Source organism: Mirounga angustirostris, unplaced genomic scaffold, assembly GCF_029215605.1.
Source record: "Mirounga angustirostris isolate CCGP_5_RB_7025 unplaced genomic scaffold, mMirAng1.0.hap1 SCAF_14, whole genome shotgun sequence".
Lineage (NCBI taxonomy): Eukaryota > Metazoa > Chordata > Mammalia > Carnivora > Phocidae > Mirounga > Mirounga angustirostris.
Genome location: NW_026991722.1, coordinates 61,079,343 through 61,098,205, shown reverse-complemented (window position 1 = coordinate 61,098,205; position 18,863 = coordinate 61,079,343). Strand labels below are relative to the sequence as shown.

The window sequence follows — 18,863 nt, the reverse complement described above, 5'->3', positions numbered from 1 at the left end:
CCTGCTCTGAACAGCCTCTCTGAAGGAACCCCTACCATGAAGGTCCATTCTTTACATTTAAATCCTTCGACAATTTTATATACAATTTTCATTCAACAAATATATTTTAGGAGCCAGGCAACAATGACATAAAAATAATAGATAATTTATTTAAAGCTTTTTAAAAGAAAAAATTCTAGAGGTGCCTGGGTGGCTCAGTCAGTTGGGTGACTGACTCTTGATCTTGGCTCAGGAGTTCAAGCTCCACAATGGGCTTAAAAAATTTTTTTTTAATTAAAAATTACTTAAAAAAAATTTAAAAAAGGAAAAAATTCTATTAAGTAGTAATTCCTAGTATCATCTTTATTGGACTATGTGTTGTGGGAAGAAAGCTGACCAACTGATGCCTGAGGAGGCCAAGTGAGATGAACAGGCTTCACTACAAAGATGAAGAAGGAGCACACACACAAAAAGGAGTAAAAGGGAATGGTATATCATGAAAGACTGGCAAATTCAAAAAGGCTGAAGAGGTCCCAAAACATGTTGAGGCCAGACTCTAAGAGCCTTGTGTGCCGTGCTCCAGGCACAGGCTACGTCGATGAAGCTCTTTAAAGGACTGAGAGAAGCACATTTGATTTCAAGAAAATAACTACCACCACTATGGAGGACAGATTGGAACAAAAGGAAGACAACTTAACACACTGATGCACTAACAGTTTAAAGATTTTATTTATTTATTTGACAGAGACACAGCGAGAGAGGGAATACAAGCAGAGGGAGTGGGAGAGGGAGAAGCAGGCTTCCCGCGGAGCAGGGAGCCCAATGCGGGGCTCGATCCCAGGACCCTGGGACCATGACCTGAGCTGAAGGCAGACGCTTAACCACTGAGCTACTCAGGCGCCCCTGCACTAACAGTTTAATCAAAAGATGAGTACAGAACCAAACGGTGGCAGGAATGGAGACAGTTACAAAGAAGCATGTCCCAGGTACACACCATCACCAACGTGCTAACCAAGCAGGTGTTCTAGAAACATCCAGAAGGCTCAATCTTTTTCAAACAATAGGCTGACTATCTGTGACTTCAATCTCTTTCAGTCCACCAAGATTTTAAGTTCCTAAACTTGATAGGACAATGTTAATTGATTAAATCTGGCTTCCACACATTTCCAAATTGAAAATAGATCTTTAATCTATCCCTAAGAGTCTCTGCCATGGAAAGAACACCTGGGAAACATCCTTTTAAAATGTGTAAAATCAATTAATCCACTAATGTACTTTGGAACATGGACATCTTTCCTCTTTAATAGTTTGTATAAAATAAGACATACTAAATTTCAATTTATCAGGAAGCCCCTCACCATTTTCCTTGAAACTCAGAATCTCTGCTTTAAGGAGAGACAGAGCCGAAAACATGGAGGGTAGAGGGAATTGGGGGTAAAGTACTTTCCTTACATCCAGAAGTCCATGGGACACCACAGAAACAAAGTAGACCAAATATTTATTAAATTCTTTCTACATTCGAGGATTGTTATAGACACTAAGGACCCATCCATACCCTTGTGGAGCTTACCTTCTCAGAAAGGGAGATAGCAATAAGCAAAACAACTAAGTAAATTATATTTTATACAGTTACACATGCTATGGGGGAGGGGGAAAGTAGAGTGAAGGGGAATAGTTGTGCTAGGGAGCAGGGTAGGTTGCAATTCTGCAGGGTGGGCCTCACTGAGACACTGACATTTAAGCAAAGACTTGGAGGAGGTCAATCATACGACTATTTTGGTTAAGAGTGTTCCAAGCACAGAGTAAATACCTTAAGGTGGGTGTGTGCCTAAATGTCTGAGGGACACAAATAATGGAGCTTGAGCCCAGTGAACAAAGGGAAGAGAAGCAGCCTGCAATTCAGGTTCAGAGAATCAAGAAAATCTGTACTGATTCATTAGTCTCACCTCGTAAATTCAACTCAGAGAAAAAGAGTTTGTACTTCCATCTTCTTCGTGTTTACTTGGAAGAGTGTCCTAAACAATTTAGGTTGGCAAGTGTCCAAGCACTGTTTATAAAATAAATTCCAGAAAATTTTCATATTCAAATAATTAAACTATGGTAGAATTTTGTTAGAATGACAAATCACTATTAAACCATTCTGAAATCAACACAGGAGATGAGATTATGTTAGCTGACCTGAAGAGTGACCTAATTCAGCAACAAGAAAGAAAGAGCTCAGACAGCTCCAGAACTTTTTAGTACAAATACCTGGAACTCTGGCACAGATGAAAGAAAACAGGTGAGGGAAGGCTAAGGGGCCTAAAGATGTAGATTCCAAAGTCTGTCCTGGCTCTACCAACCTATGTGACCACAGACAAAGCTGTGATTTATATAGAAGAGTAACCTGCTACTTGAGAAACATTTTTAGCATCCAAGTTAGTGAGGCACTACACGCTGTGATAACAAGAGGTCACTAAGTCTCAGTTTTCTTGTAAGATGAAATGGCTAGACTGGACCAACCCTTCTTAATTATTTTTAATGAACGACCCTCACTTAATATCCTAGAAGTATTTAATACAAAACTCTTTGAAAAGTCCTATTTCATCTTAAAAATTTATAGGAACTCGGGGTGCCTGGGTGGCTCAGTTGTTAAGCGTCTGCCTTTGGCTCAGGTCATGATCCCAGGGTTCTGGGATCGAGCCCCACACTGGGCTCTCTGCTCAGCGGGAAGCCTGCTTCTCCCTCTCCCACCCCGCCTGCTTGTGTTCCCTCTTTTGCTGTCTCTCTCTGTCTAATAAATAAATAAAATCTTTAAAAAAAATTTATAGGAACTTAAAAATTCTACTTCATTGTGCATCTGTATTTTAACATATAAGCAATCACACCTTCCCTCCCCACATTCCGAGTATAATCAATGGTCCTGGAAGATGTGCCATGTTTCCCCAGGATGTTAAGCTCCCTCCCTGTACATTTCTGCTCCTCCCTCCAGTCCCCAGTGTTAGTACTCTACAGCAGAGCTGCCCAAGTGATGAGCTGTGGCTACAGTGGGGGCCCTCCGTTAGAAGGCTACCGTTATGGCAAGATTTTGATCTTCTAAGCCCACGCGGCAGCAGCAGTGCCCACACTTTCAGCCACCTGCAGCCTTCTGTTAGAGTTAAGCTCTCTGTAGCCTGGGACTCTGTCATGTTCACCATGTATTCCCACTGCCTAGCATAGTACCCTTTCCAAGTATCCAATTCAAGATGGCATCAAATTCAGAAACGTGGACAGATGCTGGTATAACCCAGACCGTACTCCAATGTCCTGTTTTACAGGCACCCATTTGTGTGGGTGTGTACAGTTCTATGCCATTTTATCACATGTGGAGATTGTGCAACCACCACCACAATCAAGATACGTCCTGTTCCATTACCACAAAGATCCTCTGTGCAAAACCTCTAGAGTCACACTCTTCCCCCAACCCTGTCCCTAACCCATTAATCTGTTCTCTATCTCTGTAATTTTATCATTTCAAGAATGCTATAAAAATGGAATCATACAATAGGTAACCTTTGAGACTGGATTTTCTGACTCAGCAGGAGTCCTCTGAGATCCACCCAACTTGTTGCATGTTGTCAATAGCTCATTTCTTTTTATTGCTGAGTAGTATGCCATGGTATGAATACACCAGTTTGCTAACCACTTACCCGTTGATGGACATTTGGGCTGTTTCCAATTTGGAGCTACTACAAATAAAGCTGCTATGAACATTCATGAATGAATTTCTGTATGGACAGAAGGCTGCAATTCTCTGGGATAAATGCCCAGGAGTGCAAAGGCTGGGTTATATAAGGTATGTTTAGCTTTTCAAGAAAACTGCCAAACAATTTTCCAAAGTGGCCATACATTTTATGTTCTCACTAGCCTCATATGAGATCCAGTTTCTGTATTCTTGGAATATTGTGGCCTCGTTATTTTAGCTGTTCCGAACAGTGGGTATGTAGTGATCCCTCACCAACACGGTTTTAATTTTCATTTCCCTAATGGTTAATGATGTTTCCCTAATAGTTAATGATATTTCCCTAACAGTTAATGTTTTTCATATGCTTTCGTGCTTATCTGCCATTTGTGTTCATAATCTTTTGCCCATTTCCTAATTGGACTTCTTTTGGTTTTACGGTTTGGTCTTTTACTGTTGAATTTTGAGAGTTCTATATATATTCTAGGTATGAATTCTTTGTGGTTTATATTTTCTCCCAGACTGTCCTTGTCTTTTCATCTTCAACACCCTATCAGGGTCTTCAGCAGAGCAAAAGCTTTTAATTCTGGTTTACTCCAACTTACTGAGTTTTTTCTTTCATGGACTGTGCTTTTGATGTCATCTTAAGAACTCTTGACCTAGCCATAGGTCCTGAATTTTCTCCTGTTTCTTCTAAAAGTTCTACACTTTATATTGAATCTGTGATCCACTTTAATTTTTGTATAAGGAAGTTTAGGTTGAGTTTTGGTTTTGTTTATCTTTTGCCCGGGGGTGTCCAATTGTTCAAGTAATGAGTGTTGAAAAAAATCATCCTTCTGCCATTTAATTGCTTTGCACCTCTATCAAAAATTAGTTCACCATACTTGCATAAGTCTATTTCTAGGTTCCCTGTTCTATTTCACCAATCTGTGTTTCTATCCCTCTGCCAATACCACATTGTCTTGATACCATAGTTATACAATAAGTCCTAAAATTGGGCAGAATTATTCCTCCTCACCTTCTTCTTTTTTGAAATTTAGTTATTTTAGTTCCTTTGTCTTCTCACACTCATTTAAGAGTAAGCTTATTTATAGCTACAAAAAAATCTTCCTGAGATTTTGGTAGGAACTGTGTTAAACTTACAGAAAAATTTGGGGAGAACTGACATCCTTACTATGTTGAGACTTCTAATCCATGAACATGGTACATTTCTCCATTTATTTAGATCATTTTTATTTCTTTTGTCAGTGTTCTGTTGTTTTCAATATTCAGGTCTTATACATGTTTTGTTAGACTTATTCCAAAATATTTCCTTTTTTAAGAGCAATTATAAAGGACCTTGTATTTTTTTTTAATTATTTATTTGAGAGAGAGAAAGAGAGAGAGAGAACATGAGCAGGAGGGGCAGAGGGAGAGGGAGAGAGAATCTCAAGTAGACTCGACATTGAGCACAGAGCCTGACACAGGGCTCGATCTCACAACCCTGAGATCAAGGCCTGAGCGGAAACCAAGAGTGGGATGCTTAACCGACGGTGCCACCCAGGTCCCCTAAATGACCCTGTATTTTTAATCTTGGTTTCCATGTGTCCATTGCTAGTAATTATAATTAATTTTTGTATGCAGATCTTATATACAGCAACCTGGTTTAACTCACTTATTAGTTCCAGGAGACTTCCTGGTAGATTCTTTAGGATTTTCTATGTAGACTATCAGGTCTAGACTTTGTGCAAATAGAGACATTTTTATTTCTTCCTTTCAAATCTGAATGCCTTTTATTTCCTTTTCTTGTCTTCATGTACTGACTAGGATTCAATATTCCCTGCCTTTTTAATAATCTTTAAAAAATTTTTAAGTTGAAATAATTTCAAAACTTACAGAAAAATCCAAATAATTTTTTTCCTAAATCATGACAAGTTGCAAACATGGTATCTTATTACACCTGAATATTTTTGTGTGTATTTTCTACAAAGGACTCAACCCTACCTTACCCCGGTACAGCCATCAAAATCATAAAGTTAACAGTGATACTTATTAACCCAGACCCCATTCAAGTTTCACCAAATGTCCCAATAATACCTTTTAAACAAAAGGATCCAATACAGGATCACATGTTACTTTTTTTTTTTTAAGATTGTATTTATTTATTGAGAGAGAGAGAGCATGCACATGAGCACGCAAGCATGCACAAGTCGGGGGAGGGTCAGAGGGAGAGAGAGAGAAAATCCTAAGCAGACTCTGCACAGAGTGCAGAGCCTGACGCCAAAGCTTGATCTCACAACCCTGAGATCACGACCTGGGCCAAAACCAAGAGTCCGATGCTTAACCGACTGAGCCACCCAGGTGCCCCAATCACATGTTAGGTTTAGATGTCATATTTCTTTAGTCTCCAACCTAGAACCATTCCTCAGTTTTTCCTTGGGAGGGTTTTTATAATCCTTTGAAGACTACAGAGTGTCAATCCATTTGAGTTGTCTGATATTCTCTACATCTGAGTTCAGGTTGTGCACTTTAGTGAGTTCAGCAGAGTGATGCTCTGTACTCACTGCATTCTATAGGGCAGTTCAGGATTTCAATGTGATGTGTCCCATTATTGGTCATGATTATCTGTTTAAGGTTGGTGTCTGCAAAACTTCTCCTCTGCACAGTTACTATTCCCCTCTTACATTAATAAGTATTTTACATAAGGGCACTTTAAGATTATGGAAATCTTTTGTTCCTCATCAAAGTTTCACCCACCAAGTTTACCATCTATTTCAACATTTATTACTTGCCATCCTACACTAAGGTAGATCTTTCCTTTCCCCCCATTTATTAATTCATATTTCTTTATATCATTGTAAACTCATGGATTCCTATTTTATTCAGCAGGTTATAATTATTATTTCAAATGCTCAAATCACCCCCAGATTTAGCCCATAGGCTTCAAGATGGTTTCTGTGTCCTTCTGACATAACCTCATCATTTCTTGACCATCCTTACCTTCTGGGACTATAAGACATTCCAGGTTACTCTTATACTTTCCCTGCCCCAGCCCCAGAGTCAGATATTTCTTCAAGGAGCCCTTTTCCTCTTAGTGGAGAATGAAATTTGGATATCAAAAGCTAGGCATGCCCAAGGCTAAGAGGGTGTCATTGTTTCCAAGACTTCTCAGTGGTCAGGGCTAGGAAATATAAACATGCACACACACACACATCTACATTTCTATGTATCTGTATATCCATATTCACTGAAAATGGAGTTCATACACTGATACACTAATTCTAATCTAACATCACAGGGTTCACTCCACCTTTCCTCCACTCTTCAAACATGCCCCCCCCACCACCTAGCATGCCTTCCCCCTTATTTACATGCCTTCCACATGCTGGTGCCCAACCCCAAGGGCTTTTAGATTGAATTATTCAGAGGAGAGAGGGGAGGCTAAATGAGGTCTTTAATACCTCCTTTCCTAGCCTACTATTTGAGATAACAGAAACTATACATAATTTTTTAATATCAATAATGCCCTAACTGAAATATATAAGAAAATAAATGGAAAGTAGTTTATAATATCTATTTTAATATATATCAAGAGTTGAGCAGAAACATACCAGAAGAAAAAAAGTGCCCACAAATTTCCAAAATGTCTCCCAGGGATGGTAAACACCCTTGTTGAGTGTCACTCCTCTACAGAGTAAATGTAATAAAATTATAAGGAGGTAAGATTGTGCCAGAATACAGAAATAAAGTGCTATAGAAGCAAACTAGTAACTTCTAGTGGGTACCTCTCAGAGGAGTGATACCTATGTCTTGAAGACTGAACAAAACTTTACTGGGGGACAGGTGGTCCAGTTTAATTAAAAAAAAAAAAAGTGTACCTGTTAAGGAATCAACAGTGTAAGAAGAGAGAAAGGTGAATGGGGGAAGTGAGGAAGGGACAAGGAATGAGGCAATAAGTGAAGCATACAAGAGATATTTCAAAATTATCTAACCAATCCTCTACAATTCAAAAAGTTGGTGACCCGAAATTCACCAACTGTGTTATTCATTCGTTAACTGCAGTTCTATTGTTCAAGCTTAACAGAGGACAATGAGTTCCTTTTGCCATACGAAGTTCAAGTATCTGAAGTCAGGTATCATGTTGTTCAGTTAAAGTCTTCTTCCCCCATCTAATCAATTCTAGCTTCTTCACTAAGAATTCTATTCTTATTCCTTTGATCCACTCCGGCACACCAGTGACCTGTAGAAATAAATTATTAAAAGTCCAAAATAGGTGTGCTTCAGTGATTCAGTCTCTTAAGATTCTGCCTTCGGCTCAGGTCATGATCTCAGGGTCCTGGGACTGAGCCCTGCATCAGGCTCTTCGCTCAGCCGTGAGTCCGCTTCTCCCTCTCCCTCTGTGATCTCTCTTGCTTTCGCTCTCTCTCAAATAAATAAATACAATCTTAAAAAAAAAGTCCAAAATAGCTTTGATTTAGACTTGATTAAAATTGAAGATTAAAAAGAACAACAACAACAACAAAACAAAATTGAAGACAGAACCAAAGGTCAAAGTCCTAACAAATAATGAGAAAACCTTTAAGTAAAAAAGCTGACAACGGAATGGATTTGAGAATGTGAAGTGCATTTGGTCTTTATTTTTAAACTTTAGATGGAATAAGAAAGAATGTTAGCAAATATTTACATAAGAGTTACCATAAAATTTAAGTTCTATCTATACTTGTTCTGATTACTATTATACAACAACTTTTATCTAAATCTGCTTACTAAGAAAGATGACAAGCCAATTCCTGTCATGTATAAAGGTCTGTTTTAATAATTCAAAGATCTGTTGTCTTATAATTCTGAGATTACCAAAATGTTTCTTCATAATTCTTTGACTTGTCTGCACATTTTCTAGATTATGAAGAAAACTGTATCATCTATAATTGTGATGGTTTTAAACTATGTCCACGGGGTGCCTGGGTGGCTCAGTTGTTAAGCGTCTGCCTTTGGCTCAGGTCCTGATCCCAGGGCCCTGGGATTGAGCCCCACATCGGGCTCCCTGCTCCGCGGGGAGCCTGCTTCTCCCACTCCCCCTGCTTGTGTTCCCTCTCTCGCTGTCTCTCTGTCAAATAAATAAATAATAAAATATTTAAACTATGTCCACAATGCTTTGATAATTCTTCCATATAATGGTGGAGTATCAGTCCTCTTCCCTAGAACCTGGATGGCCACTGGGGTGCCTGGGTGGCTCAGTCATTAAGCGTCTGCCTTCAGCTCAGGTCATGATCTCAGGGTCCTGGGATCGAGCCCCACATCGGGCTCCCTGCTCGGCGGGAAGCCTGCTTCTCCCTCTCCCACTCCCCCCTACTTGTGTTCCCTCTCTCGCTGTGCCTCTCTGTCAAATAAATAAAATCTTAAAAAAAAGAACCTGGATGGCCACTAATGAAAAGAATGTGATGGAAGTGATGAGATTTCTAAGTCTAGGTGGTGCAAGGCAATGCGGTTTCCAGCTGGCTCTCTCAGAACCCTCACTCCTGAAACCCAGCTACTATTTGCAAGGAAGTCCAGGTCACATGGTCATGCCCCATATAGGTGTTCCAGCTGACCGTCCACAACTGAGTGAGGAAGGCCTCAAGGTGACTCTAGCCCCAGCTACCATCTGAACTACAACTGCATAAAAAGACCCTGAGCAAGAATCACCTGAGTCCAATTAACCCCCAGATTTGCAGAGATGATAAATGATTGCTACTGTTTTAAACCACTGTTTGGGGGTGGTTTGTTACACAGCACCAGATAAAATAGTAGCTTGCTTTCTTTTTTTTCTAATCTGTATTATTTCTTACTCTTCTTTCAGTAGTGGCTAGGACCTAAAGCATGATGTTAAGTAGAAGCGGTAATAGTGGGCATCTTTGTCTTGTTCTACATTTTTGTTTAAAAAAAAAAAAAGGTTTCTAACATGTTATCATTCAGACTTATGTTATTGTAGGCGTCTCTTAGATAGCTTATATTAGGTTACAGAAGTTCCCCTCTCTTTCCAGTTTGCTATGTGTTTTGTTTTTAATCATGAGCAAGCACTGACTTTAAATAATCTTTCTGCATCTACTGAAATATTCATATGACCTTTTCTCCTTTACCTCGTTATTGTGGTGAACCAACATTTTTAAGATTTTCTAATGTTAAAAAAAAAAAAGATTTTATGTTAAGCCACCCTTATATTCCTAAAATAAACTTACAGACTGCTGTACTCAGTCTGCTAATCTTTACATCTATATTCATGAGGGCGATATGCCTGTAACTTTTATTCTTATTAAACTTTTCAAGTTTGGTTATCAAAGTTCTATAACAAGCTCACAGAAAGAACTGGGGCCTATTCTTAGCACATAAATTTTTATCATTCTGTTTTAATACATTTAAGACAACAGTTTCTTTTCCTTTTTTTTAAAGACTTATTTATTTTACAAAGACAGTGCTCCAGCAAGCGGGGGGGAGGGGCAGAGGGAGAGAGAATCCTGAAGCAGACTCCCCTCTGAGCACAGAGCCTGACCTGAGGCTCAATCCCAGGACCCTGAGATCATGACCTGAGCGGAAATCAAGAGTCAGACATTAATCAACTGAGCCACCCAGGCACCCCAAGACAACATATTTTCTTTGCATTACTGTTTTTGCTGCCTTATGAAAGTTCTGATGAATAGTATTTTACGTATTGTCACTTTTAAGAATTTTAAAATTTCCTTTATGATTTCTTCTTGACCCATGAATTACTCAGAAATCTTTAAATCTCCAAATTTATGTGACTTTTTTATCTTTTCATTAATAATCTATAATTTAATTGCATTCTGGTCAAAGAACATGGCCAGTAAGACAGCAATTCTTAAATTGTTAAGATTTACTTTACAGCCAAGTCGATGGTTCATTTTTTATAAATATTCCAAAGTCCTAGAAGAAAATGTATTCCCTAATTGTTGGAATAAGGTTCTATATATTTTTCTTATTAAATTAAGCTTAATTGTGTGGTTAAATCTTCTATACTAATATTCTGTCTTATTAAAAGGCCATGAACATGGACTCGTCTATTTCTTCCTGTAATTCTATTCAATTTTGCTTAATCTATCTTGAGGCTATTTTACTGTTACACAAATATATTTATTATACAAATCTCAGAGCTAATACTGTCATTTGCATTCAGAGTAGCTATGCCATTTGCTGAGATTTTTTTTTTAGGAGGTGGGGAGGCGAAGGAGGTCTGGAACTTTACTTTCTCCCCACCTAGTAACTTTTTATTTTTTAAAAGATCTTATATTCATTCATTCATTCATTCATTCGAGAGAGAGAGAGAGAATCTCAAACAAACTCCCCACTGAGCAGGGAGCCAGCCCAACAAGGGGCTCAATCTCACAACCTGAGCCAAAATCAAGAGTCGGACGCTTAACCAACTAAGCCACGTAGGTGCCCCCACACCTGGAAACTTTTTAAAAAGTACATTTACTGAAAATCTTGTTTTGTGGCCATAAGGGACTACAGATTATCTAACCTGCCATACTATCAGAATCAAAAGTCTCTGTGTTACTTTCCTTTAAAAACTGACAGTTTCACATGGATGAACCTTGAGGATATTATGCTAAGTGAAATAAGCCAGTTATAGAAAGACAAATACTGTATGATTCTCCTTATATGAAGTATCTAAAGTAATCAAACTCATAAACAGAAAGTAGAATGGTGGTTGCCAGGGGCTGGAGGGAGGGGGAAATGGATGTTGTTGTTCAATGGGTACAGAGTTTTAGTCACACGAGATGAAAAGCTCAGTTGTACAATAACATGCATATAGTTATAGTAACATGCAATACCGCAGTGTACATCTAAAAATTGTTAAGAGGGTAAATTTATGTTATACAGTGCTTTTTTACCACAATTAAAAAAACAAAACAAAACTGTTTCAGGGTCAGTGAAAACAAATGACAGTTCACTAAAGACTTGCTGGCACTTCCTTTTAGACCAAACACAGGATTTATAGAATTTCTACCTGTAAAGCAAAAAGTAAGGAAAATTTCAAAATTTAGCAGTAGTCTCTAGTAGTATAATTCTCAAAGAGATCATTAAAATCTTTTACTCTCTCTTTTTTTAAGATTTTATTTATTTATTTGAAAGAGAGACAGAAATAGTGACAGAGAGCATGAGCAGGGAGGAGAGGGACAAGCAGGCTTCCCGCTAAGCAGGGAGCCCGATGTGGGATTCAATCCCAGGACCCTGAGATCATGACCTGAGCTGAAGGCAGACGCTTAACCAACTGAGCCACCCTAGCGCCCCTACTCTTTTCTCAACCAACCAAGTTCTTGCCTGTCTCTTTCACAACTGTCTCACAGTTAAAACTGAGACAAGTGAGGCATCTTTTGGTCATGGCAATTATAGGAAGATTGTGGACTTCTTCAAATGCTATTTCAAAATATCTCTGATTATGTTTCTCATATTCACACCTCCAAATGTAGTTTCTGTATGTCAATCTTAGGACCGGGGCCAGGCTGGGTATATAAGAATCATGTAAGGAGACTGTTTAAAAACACAGATTTCCAGACCTACTGAATCAAAATCTAGAAAAAATCTGGGACTCATAAAAAAATAATGTTCAGTTCCCCTTTACCTAGCTGGTTACCATGTATTCTCTTAAAAGCTATCCCTAACTTCTTAGGCACAGCTCCACCAATATACATGGTCCTATCCCATGATACATACAGCACAACAGGTCTGTATCTCCCTCACTATACTGTGAATTATCAGAGGGCAGGGTACATATATTCGTGGTATTCTCAGTGCATAGCTTAGTGTCAGTCAGCTGTGTAGCTGGTTTTTAATGCATGTTTTCTGAACCAAACCAACTGTAGAGTATTTTGTATGGAAATACATTTTTAAATTTTATAATGACTATCAATAAGGAAAGGTATATCTGCATAATCCAGGGAGTGTTTTAAAATACACATTCCTGGGCCCGTCTATATTTAGTGAGAGTCCTCACCTCCATGACCTCCTCCACTGTGTGAGAATAACACCCAAGGGGAAGTAGTGGGGAAGATATTTGGAAGAACAGGATTTTGACTAATGTGGGTCAGAAAGAGGAAGATGTTCCAAAAAGGGAATGATATATTCAGACACTGAGTTATTAGTAACTGGTCACACTGGGGGGTGCCTGGCTGCCTCAGTCGGTAGAGCATGTGATGCTTGATCTCCGGGTTGTGAGTTCAATCAAGCCCCATACTGGGTGTAGAGATTACTTAAAAATAAAATCTAGGGCGCCTGGGTGGCTCAGTCGGTTAAGCGACTGCCTTCGGCTCAGGTCATGATCCTGGAGTCCCGGGATCGAGTCCCGCATCGGGCTCCCTGCTCGGCAGGGAGTCTGCTTCTCCCTCTGACCCTCCTCCCTCTCATGCTCTCTGTCTCTCATTCTCTCTCTCAAATAAATAAATAAAATCTTAAAAAATAAAAAAATAAAAAAAATAAAAATAAAATCTAAAAAAAAAAAAAAACCTTAGAAACTGGTCACATTGGGAAAACTCTGTTTCAGTTTTACCAAAATCAATAATTTTGAGTAGGGCACCTGGGTGGCTCAGTCGGTTAAGCGTCTGCCTTCAGCTCAGGTCATGATCCCAGGGTCCTGGGATCGAGTCCCGCATCGGGCTCCCTGCTCAGCGGGAAGCCTGCTGCTCCCTCTGCCTGCCCCTTCCCCTGCTTGTGCTCTCTCTCTCTCTGACAAATAAATAAAATCTTTAATAATAATAAATTTGTGAGAAAATGGCTAGAAAAAATCTGGAGGTATGTGAAGGGTGGGTCTCCAAAAGGTCTTGTATGATAATGCTACAAAACTAATTTCTCATAAAACTTGTGGAATGCTACCGGAGACTGGAAAACAGACATGCATTTTACAAAGATTATCCTGGATACTGCATGGAGAATGGACTGAAACGGGAACAGAACAGAGACAAGGAGACAAGAGTTTATTGTAATAATCCAGAAAAGGAAGAGCAAGGGCTGGAACCAAGCTAGTACAAACAGTGAAGAAGAGATTTAAAACACATTGTGGGGGCGTCTGGGTGGCTCAGTCGCTTGAGCATTTGACTCTTGATTTTGGCTCAGGTCATGATTTTAGGGTTGTGAGATTGAGCCCTGCACTGGGCTCCATGCCAGGCATGGAGCCTGCTTGGGATTCTCTCTCTCTCCCCCTCTCCCTCTGCTCCCTGCCACCCTCCCCCCCCACCCCCCCAGTGCACATGCATGCTCTCTCTCTCTCTCCCAAAAAAAATTAAAAAAAAAAAAAATTGTGGAAATGGAATTGTAATTATTTAGTTATCAAGTAGATATGGGAGCTGAATCGGAGAGGAGTCTGAGTTTCTAGCTGCAGCATATGTATCAATAGTAGTACCATTTATTAATATGGGGAAAACAGCAGAAAACACAGGTCTCAGGGTTGGGACCGATGGACTGTGTGGGGAGGAATGCTAGATCAGTATCTAGACATTCTGAGACTGAGGCATTTACAGGACATCCACACAGAGATGAGTGCCTTGCATAAATGGGTCTATAGCTAAGAGAGACCGAGGCTACAGATGAGATTTAGGGTGACAAGCACATGGTAACCAAACCCACAGAAGATGAGATCATTCAAAGAAGTGTCAGAGTGAGAAGGAGGGGGAGACAGAACCCTGAAGAAGATAGTCAACTGAGGAAGAAAAACTCTGAAAATGCCTGACCAGCCAGAGGCATAATAGCAAAATAGAAAAAATATGGTGTTAGGGAAGGAAGGAAGAGTCAACAATGTCAAAAGTCAGAGAGATAAGAAAAGAAACCAATGGAAAGTTCCTCATTGCATGTGAAAACTAGAAAGCTTGAAAACAGTACTTGATAATAAAAGTTTCAGTGGGGAGGCTAGGGCAGAACCATGGGCTGAAGAATGCACAGGTGATGAGGATGGAGAGACAAATAATACGGTGTCTTTTTTCTGAGACTCTGTGCAAACGTGTGCACGTGCTCATGTCCACACAAGTAACAGAGAAGTGGAGCTGAGATGTGATAAGATGGTTGAGATGAGAAGAGGCTGAAGCACATTTACATAATAAGGGAAAGGAGCTACTGGAAAGAGGTTGAAGACAGGAGTAAGAGTGGTTATGACAGCGAATGAGGTCCCTGGGGAGGAATGAAGCATCAGGATACAAACCTAGGACAGGAGGGGGAAGGCTTTATTTCCTGGGGCTTCAGGAAAAGGTGAGTGAAGACAGAAATAAGTTTCTGGGTGGTAGAACATGAAGTTGAAGAGTTATTTCTGGATTTTTAAAATGTTTCTCTGCAGAATTGAAGGCAGATCACATTCTGTGAGCGGTGGGCGTGGGAGTGTGTGAAAGAGCCGGTTTCCTTTGGGACAAGCCAGAGCAGAGGGGCAGTGGGAGTGACGAAGGGCACGGAGGAGGACAGCGGGGCACCCCAGGCCCAGCCAGTGCCCGAGCCCACCCAAGGCACAATGAGCCCAAAGGTCACAGAAGCTGAACGACTATCTGGCGCTAGGTTTCACAGGGTAGGTAGAATTAAAGAGCCAGAGATTATCTTTCTAACATATTAGAACAGCAAGAAAGTCATTAAATACTAAGTAGGGTGGGGAAGGAAGTAATGTACTATAATAAATGAAAAAGTCAACAAACTAAAGATCCTGATGAAGTCAAAGGGCTGGGAAGACAGAAAGTAGCCCTCAAGGTAGCAGCATTTAAGATTTCAAGTTGAGAGTTGAAGAGATCCAGAACTGTAAGGCAGGGAGGGATCTTAAGGTGGAGCTGTTCCATTGGTCTGTACCCAGACTGGGGTGGAGACCCCATACTCTACCATGTAACAGAGCTGAGCCGAACTGAACAGAGCCACAAATTAGTGCAAGTAACACTGAGGAGATCTGGATGGATCATAACCATGTCCATTTCCTGGTTGCAATTATGCCAAGATGTTACCACTGGGGAAAACCAGGGGAAGGGTATGCAGAATCTCTGAGTGCTATTTCTCACAACTGCATACATAGCTACAATTATCAAAATAAGAAGCCTGGGTTTTTGGTTTTTGGTTTTTTTTTTAAATTAGAGGCAACAAAGCAAGGTGTACAACTGGGACACACCATCTTCAAAACTCATGCTAAACACTAAAGATTAGTGTTCTAGCTCAATGATACTCAACAGAAATATGGAAAGGGTGAAGGGGCACCTAAATGTTAGAACCACTGCCCATACCCCCATTCCCTGCACACACACCAACACCAGAATTGTTGCCATGGTGAGTCAGGTTTCATTGGAAGTTTGTCATATCTTCAAGTGTCTGCAAGTGAAGAACAGAAAACCACTCTCTGCTGTAGACTTATCTTTACAAACACTATTAATTGGTAAGGAAAACATGTAAGAGAAACATAATATTTAATAAGTAATTTATAATAAACATGAAATATTTTAAGAGATTACTTCTCATTTGATTTGTCCAAAATCAGCCAATACACTTTTCATGGAAATGTACTTGGTCAACAGAAAGAAGAATGTTCTGTTCCTTTAAGAAAGAAAGTATGGACCTTTTCCCCAGTAGTTAGATTTTCAGTGGCATATTCATACCCTCCTAAGAAGGAGTACAACGTATATAAGGGTATAAAATCTTAGCCCTGGGTAGAGTGAGATTATTCAGCCTACACAGGAGGCCTCAGCACACCAGCACCATACCCTTGTCAACTAGAGGAAAGAACCACAAACAAGCAGGAACCAAAATGTGATAGATTCAGATTTTTTTTAACATCCCTACTAACAAGCAGCCCTAAAGAAAATACCTGTGCCCACTAAAATCAAATATGGGATAACACCGTAGAATAGTAAGGCAGCTTCATTTAGTATTTGACCAAATGGTATCAATCAGAACACAAAATAAAATCACCTCAGGATAAACACATTTTTAAAACAGTGGTATGACAACTATTCACAGAGTTGTGTATATAAATGAGTGTGTACATCAGTATCCAAATGTTCAACCACAAGGATCTGTTACATAAAAGAATGGCATATCCAAAGCCTCTATCAAAGCCACTAAAAGACTTATGATAGGAAAATGCTTACAATGTATTGTGAGGTGGGAAAAGAGCTACAATTAACATGTGAAGGATTCTAATTTTAAATTTAAAAGAATGTGTATAGGCGCGTCTGGGGGCTCAGTCAGTTAAGCATCTGACTCTTGGTTGACTCTTGGTTTCAGCACAGGTCATGATCTTAGGATCCAGAGATCGAGCCCCACGGTCAGGCTCGGCACTCAGCATGGAGTTTGCTTGAGACCGTCTCCCTCTCCCTACATTCCCCCTGCTTGTATGTGCACTCATGCTCGCTCTCAAATAAATAATTAAAAAAATAAAAATAAATAATGTGTGTATGTTTATTCAGGAAAAATACAAAAAGAATATAACCCCGAAAGTTTCTGTTTTTAAATCATAGGGTTTTTTCCTTTACACATTTCTGTTTTAAAAGTTTTCTACAGTGAGTATGTACTACTTTTATAATTTGAGGAAAAAAAGCAAATTACACTGATAAATATTTTAATATTTAAAAGGTTACGGAATAATATGAAAATATACATATACGAATACATATAACACATAAATATGATTACAATTAATTTTAAAGAAAGAAAATTATGCATAAGAAAAAAAGTTAGTAGGAAATACACCAAAATAACAGTGGCTGTGTTTGAAGGATGCAATAATTATGAGCAATTTTCCTTCCTTCAACTATTCTGTGCCTTGAAATTTTTCTTTAAAGAACGTGTATTATGTTAATATGAAGAAAACCACTGTACTTATCAACCCTGATCCCCAACCTTCTTTTCATTGTATTCTGCCTCCTAAAACAAACCAACAAACACACACATGCCCACAAACCCGAAGTACTTACATGGGCTTACATCTCTGTATCTGTTTCGATTTCTGTTTTCTGGAAACTTGGCCACTCTATGAGGATAGTCATGGGACTCATTGCGAATTTCCTTAAAATAACAAAAATATATTTTAATATTCCTCTTAAATTGTATATAGCAAAACAGATACTTTCCCAGCCAGTATAAAGTAACATCAAGCACTGATGAAATGCCAAGTACAACACAAAGCTCATTGTCTACATTATCTCATTCAATTCTTACAACACCAATAGGAAAAACTATCATCCCTGTTTTGTATGTGAGGGATGATAGGCTTTGAGAGATTAAACAATCTGCCAAAGGTCATAATGCTAGTAAGTGGCAGACCTCAGGACTGAACAAGGTCCTTCAGGCACAAAGTCTCTGCTCTGGATGTATTTGTATGTTGCCATGCAATATTCAACCCCTATAAGCAACCTTAAACATTTTATGTAACACAGAACTAATGCAATGGAGGTATCTAAGGCTAACCACATCATATTCAGATTTCTCACAAAACTCTCAATAACATCTACCTCTATTTTGGAGTTTCCCATATTGCTGTTACTTTGAGTCCAGAAATATCCTCAAATTTTATTTCTAGAACCATAAATGCTTAGCAACCACCACTAGGCCAGAAGCTCATTTTAGGACCCTTACAGCTCTCTGTGTTCCACCGTAGAAGAAATTCCATGAGGATATGGCCACACTAAGCCTAGACCTGAATGTGTTTAATTTTACATATAAAATTTATTACTTAACATTTAAAACCTTAATATAATTAATGTGTGGGAATAGTTGACACTTTTTCATCTTTTCAGCTCATTACATTTGTTATCATATGCTTTCATGGAAAAGTATTTGAAACTGAAAGGTAATATTTCTGTCCAAATTAATATAGGAGGCTGCATAACTTTGATACTAAAACTGAATGAAACATACAAAAATAGAAAATTAGAGGTCAATTTAACTTAAAAACATAGATGCTTCTTTAATTTAAACTACTACTAAAGGACCTGGGTGGCTCAGTTGGTTAAGCGTCTGCCTTCGGCTCAGGTCATGATCCCAAAGTCCTGGGATCCAGTCCCACATTGGGTTCCCTGCTCAGTGGGGAGCCTGCTTCTCCCTCTGCCCCTCCCCCCGCCTGTGCTCTCTCTCTCTCTCTCTCTCTGGCGTGCGCTCTCTCTCACTAGCACACATTCTCTCTCAAATAAATTTATTTTTTTATTTTTTTATTTTTTTTCAAGTTAGGAAATTTTTTTTTTAAATTACAAAATAAAAGAAT

The 18,863-nt window shown here is 39.2% G+C and overlaps 1 protein-coding gene across 10 annotated transcripts in view; it reads right to left on the bottom strand.

Annotated features, from left to right (window-relative positions):
• PTPN2 (protein tyrosine phosphatase non-receptor type 2) overlaps nucleotides 1–18,863 on the bottom strand; it is an 86,094-nt gene that overhangs the window by 44,157 nt on the left and 23,074 nt on the right. For 9 of the 10 annotated variants that reach the window (XM_054510374.2, XM_064577983.1, XM_064577980.1 and 6 more), the window contains exon 2: nucleotides 17,578–17,668. The exons of the other annotated variant lie outside the window; for it this stretch is intronic. In XM_054510374.2, coding sequence (XP_054366349.1) covers nucleotides 17,578–17,668 — 91 coding nt within the window. The remainder of the gene's footprint in view (nucleotides 1–17,577; nucleotides 17,669–18,863) is intronic. 10 annotated transcript variants of the gene reach the window in all.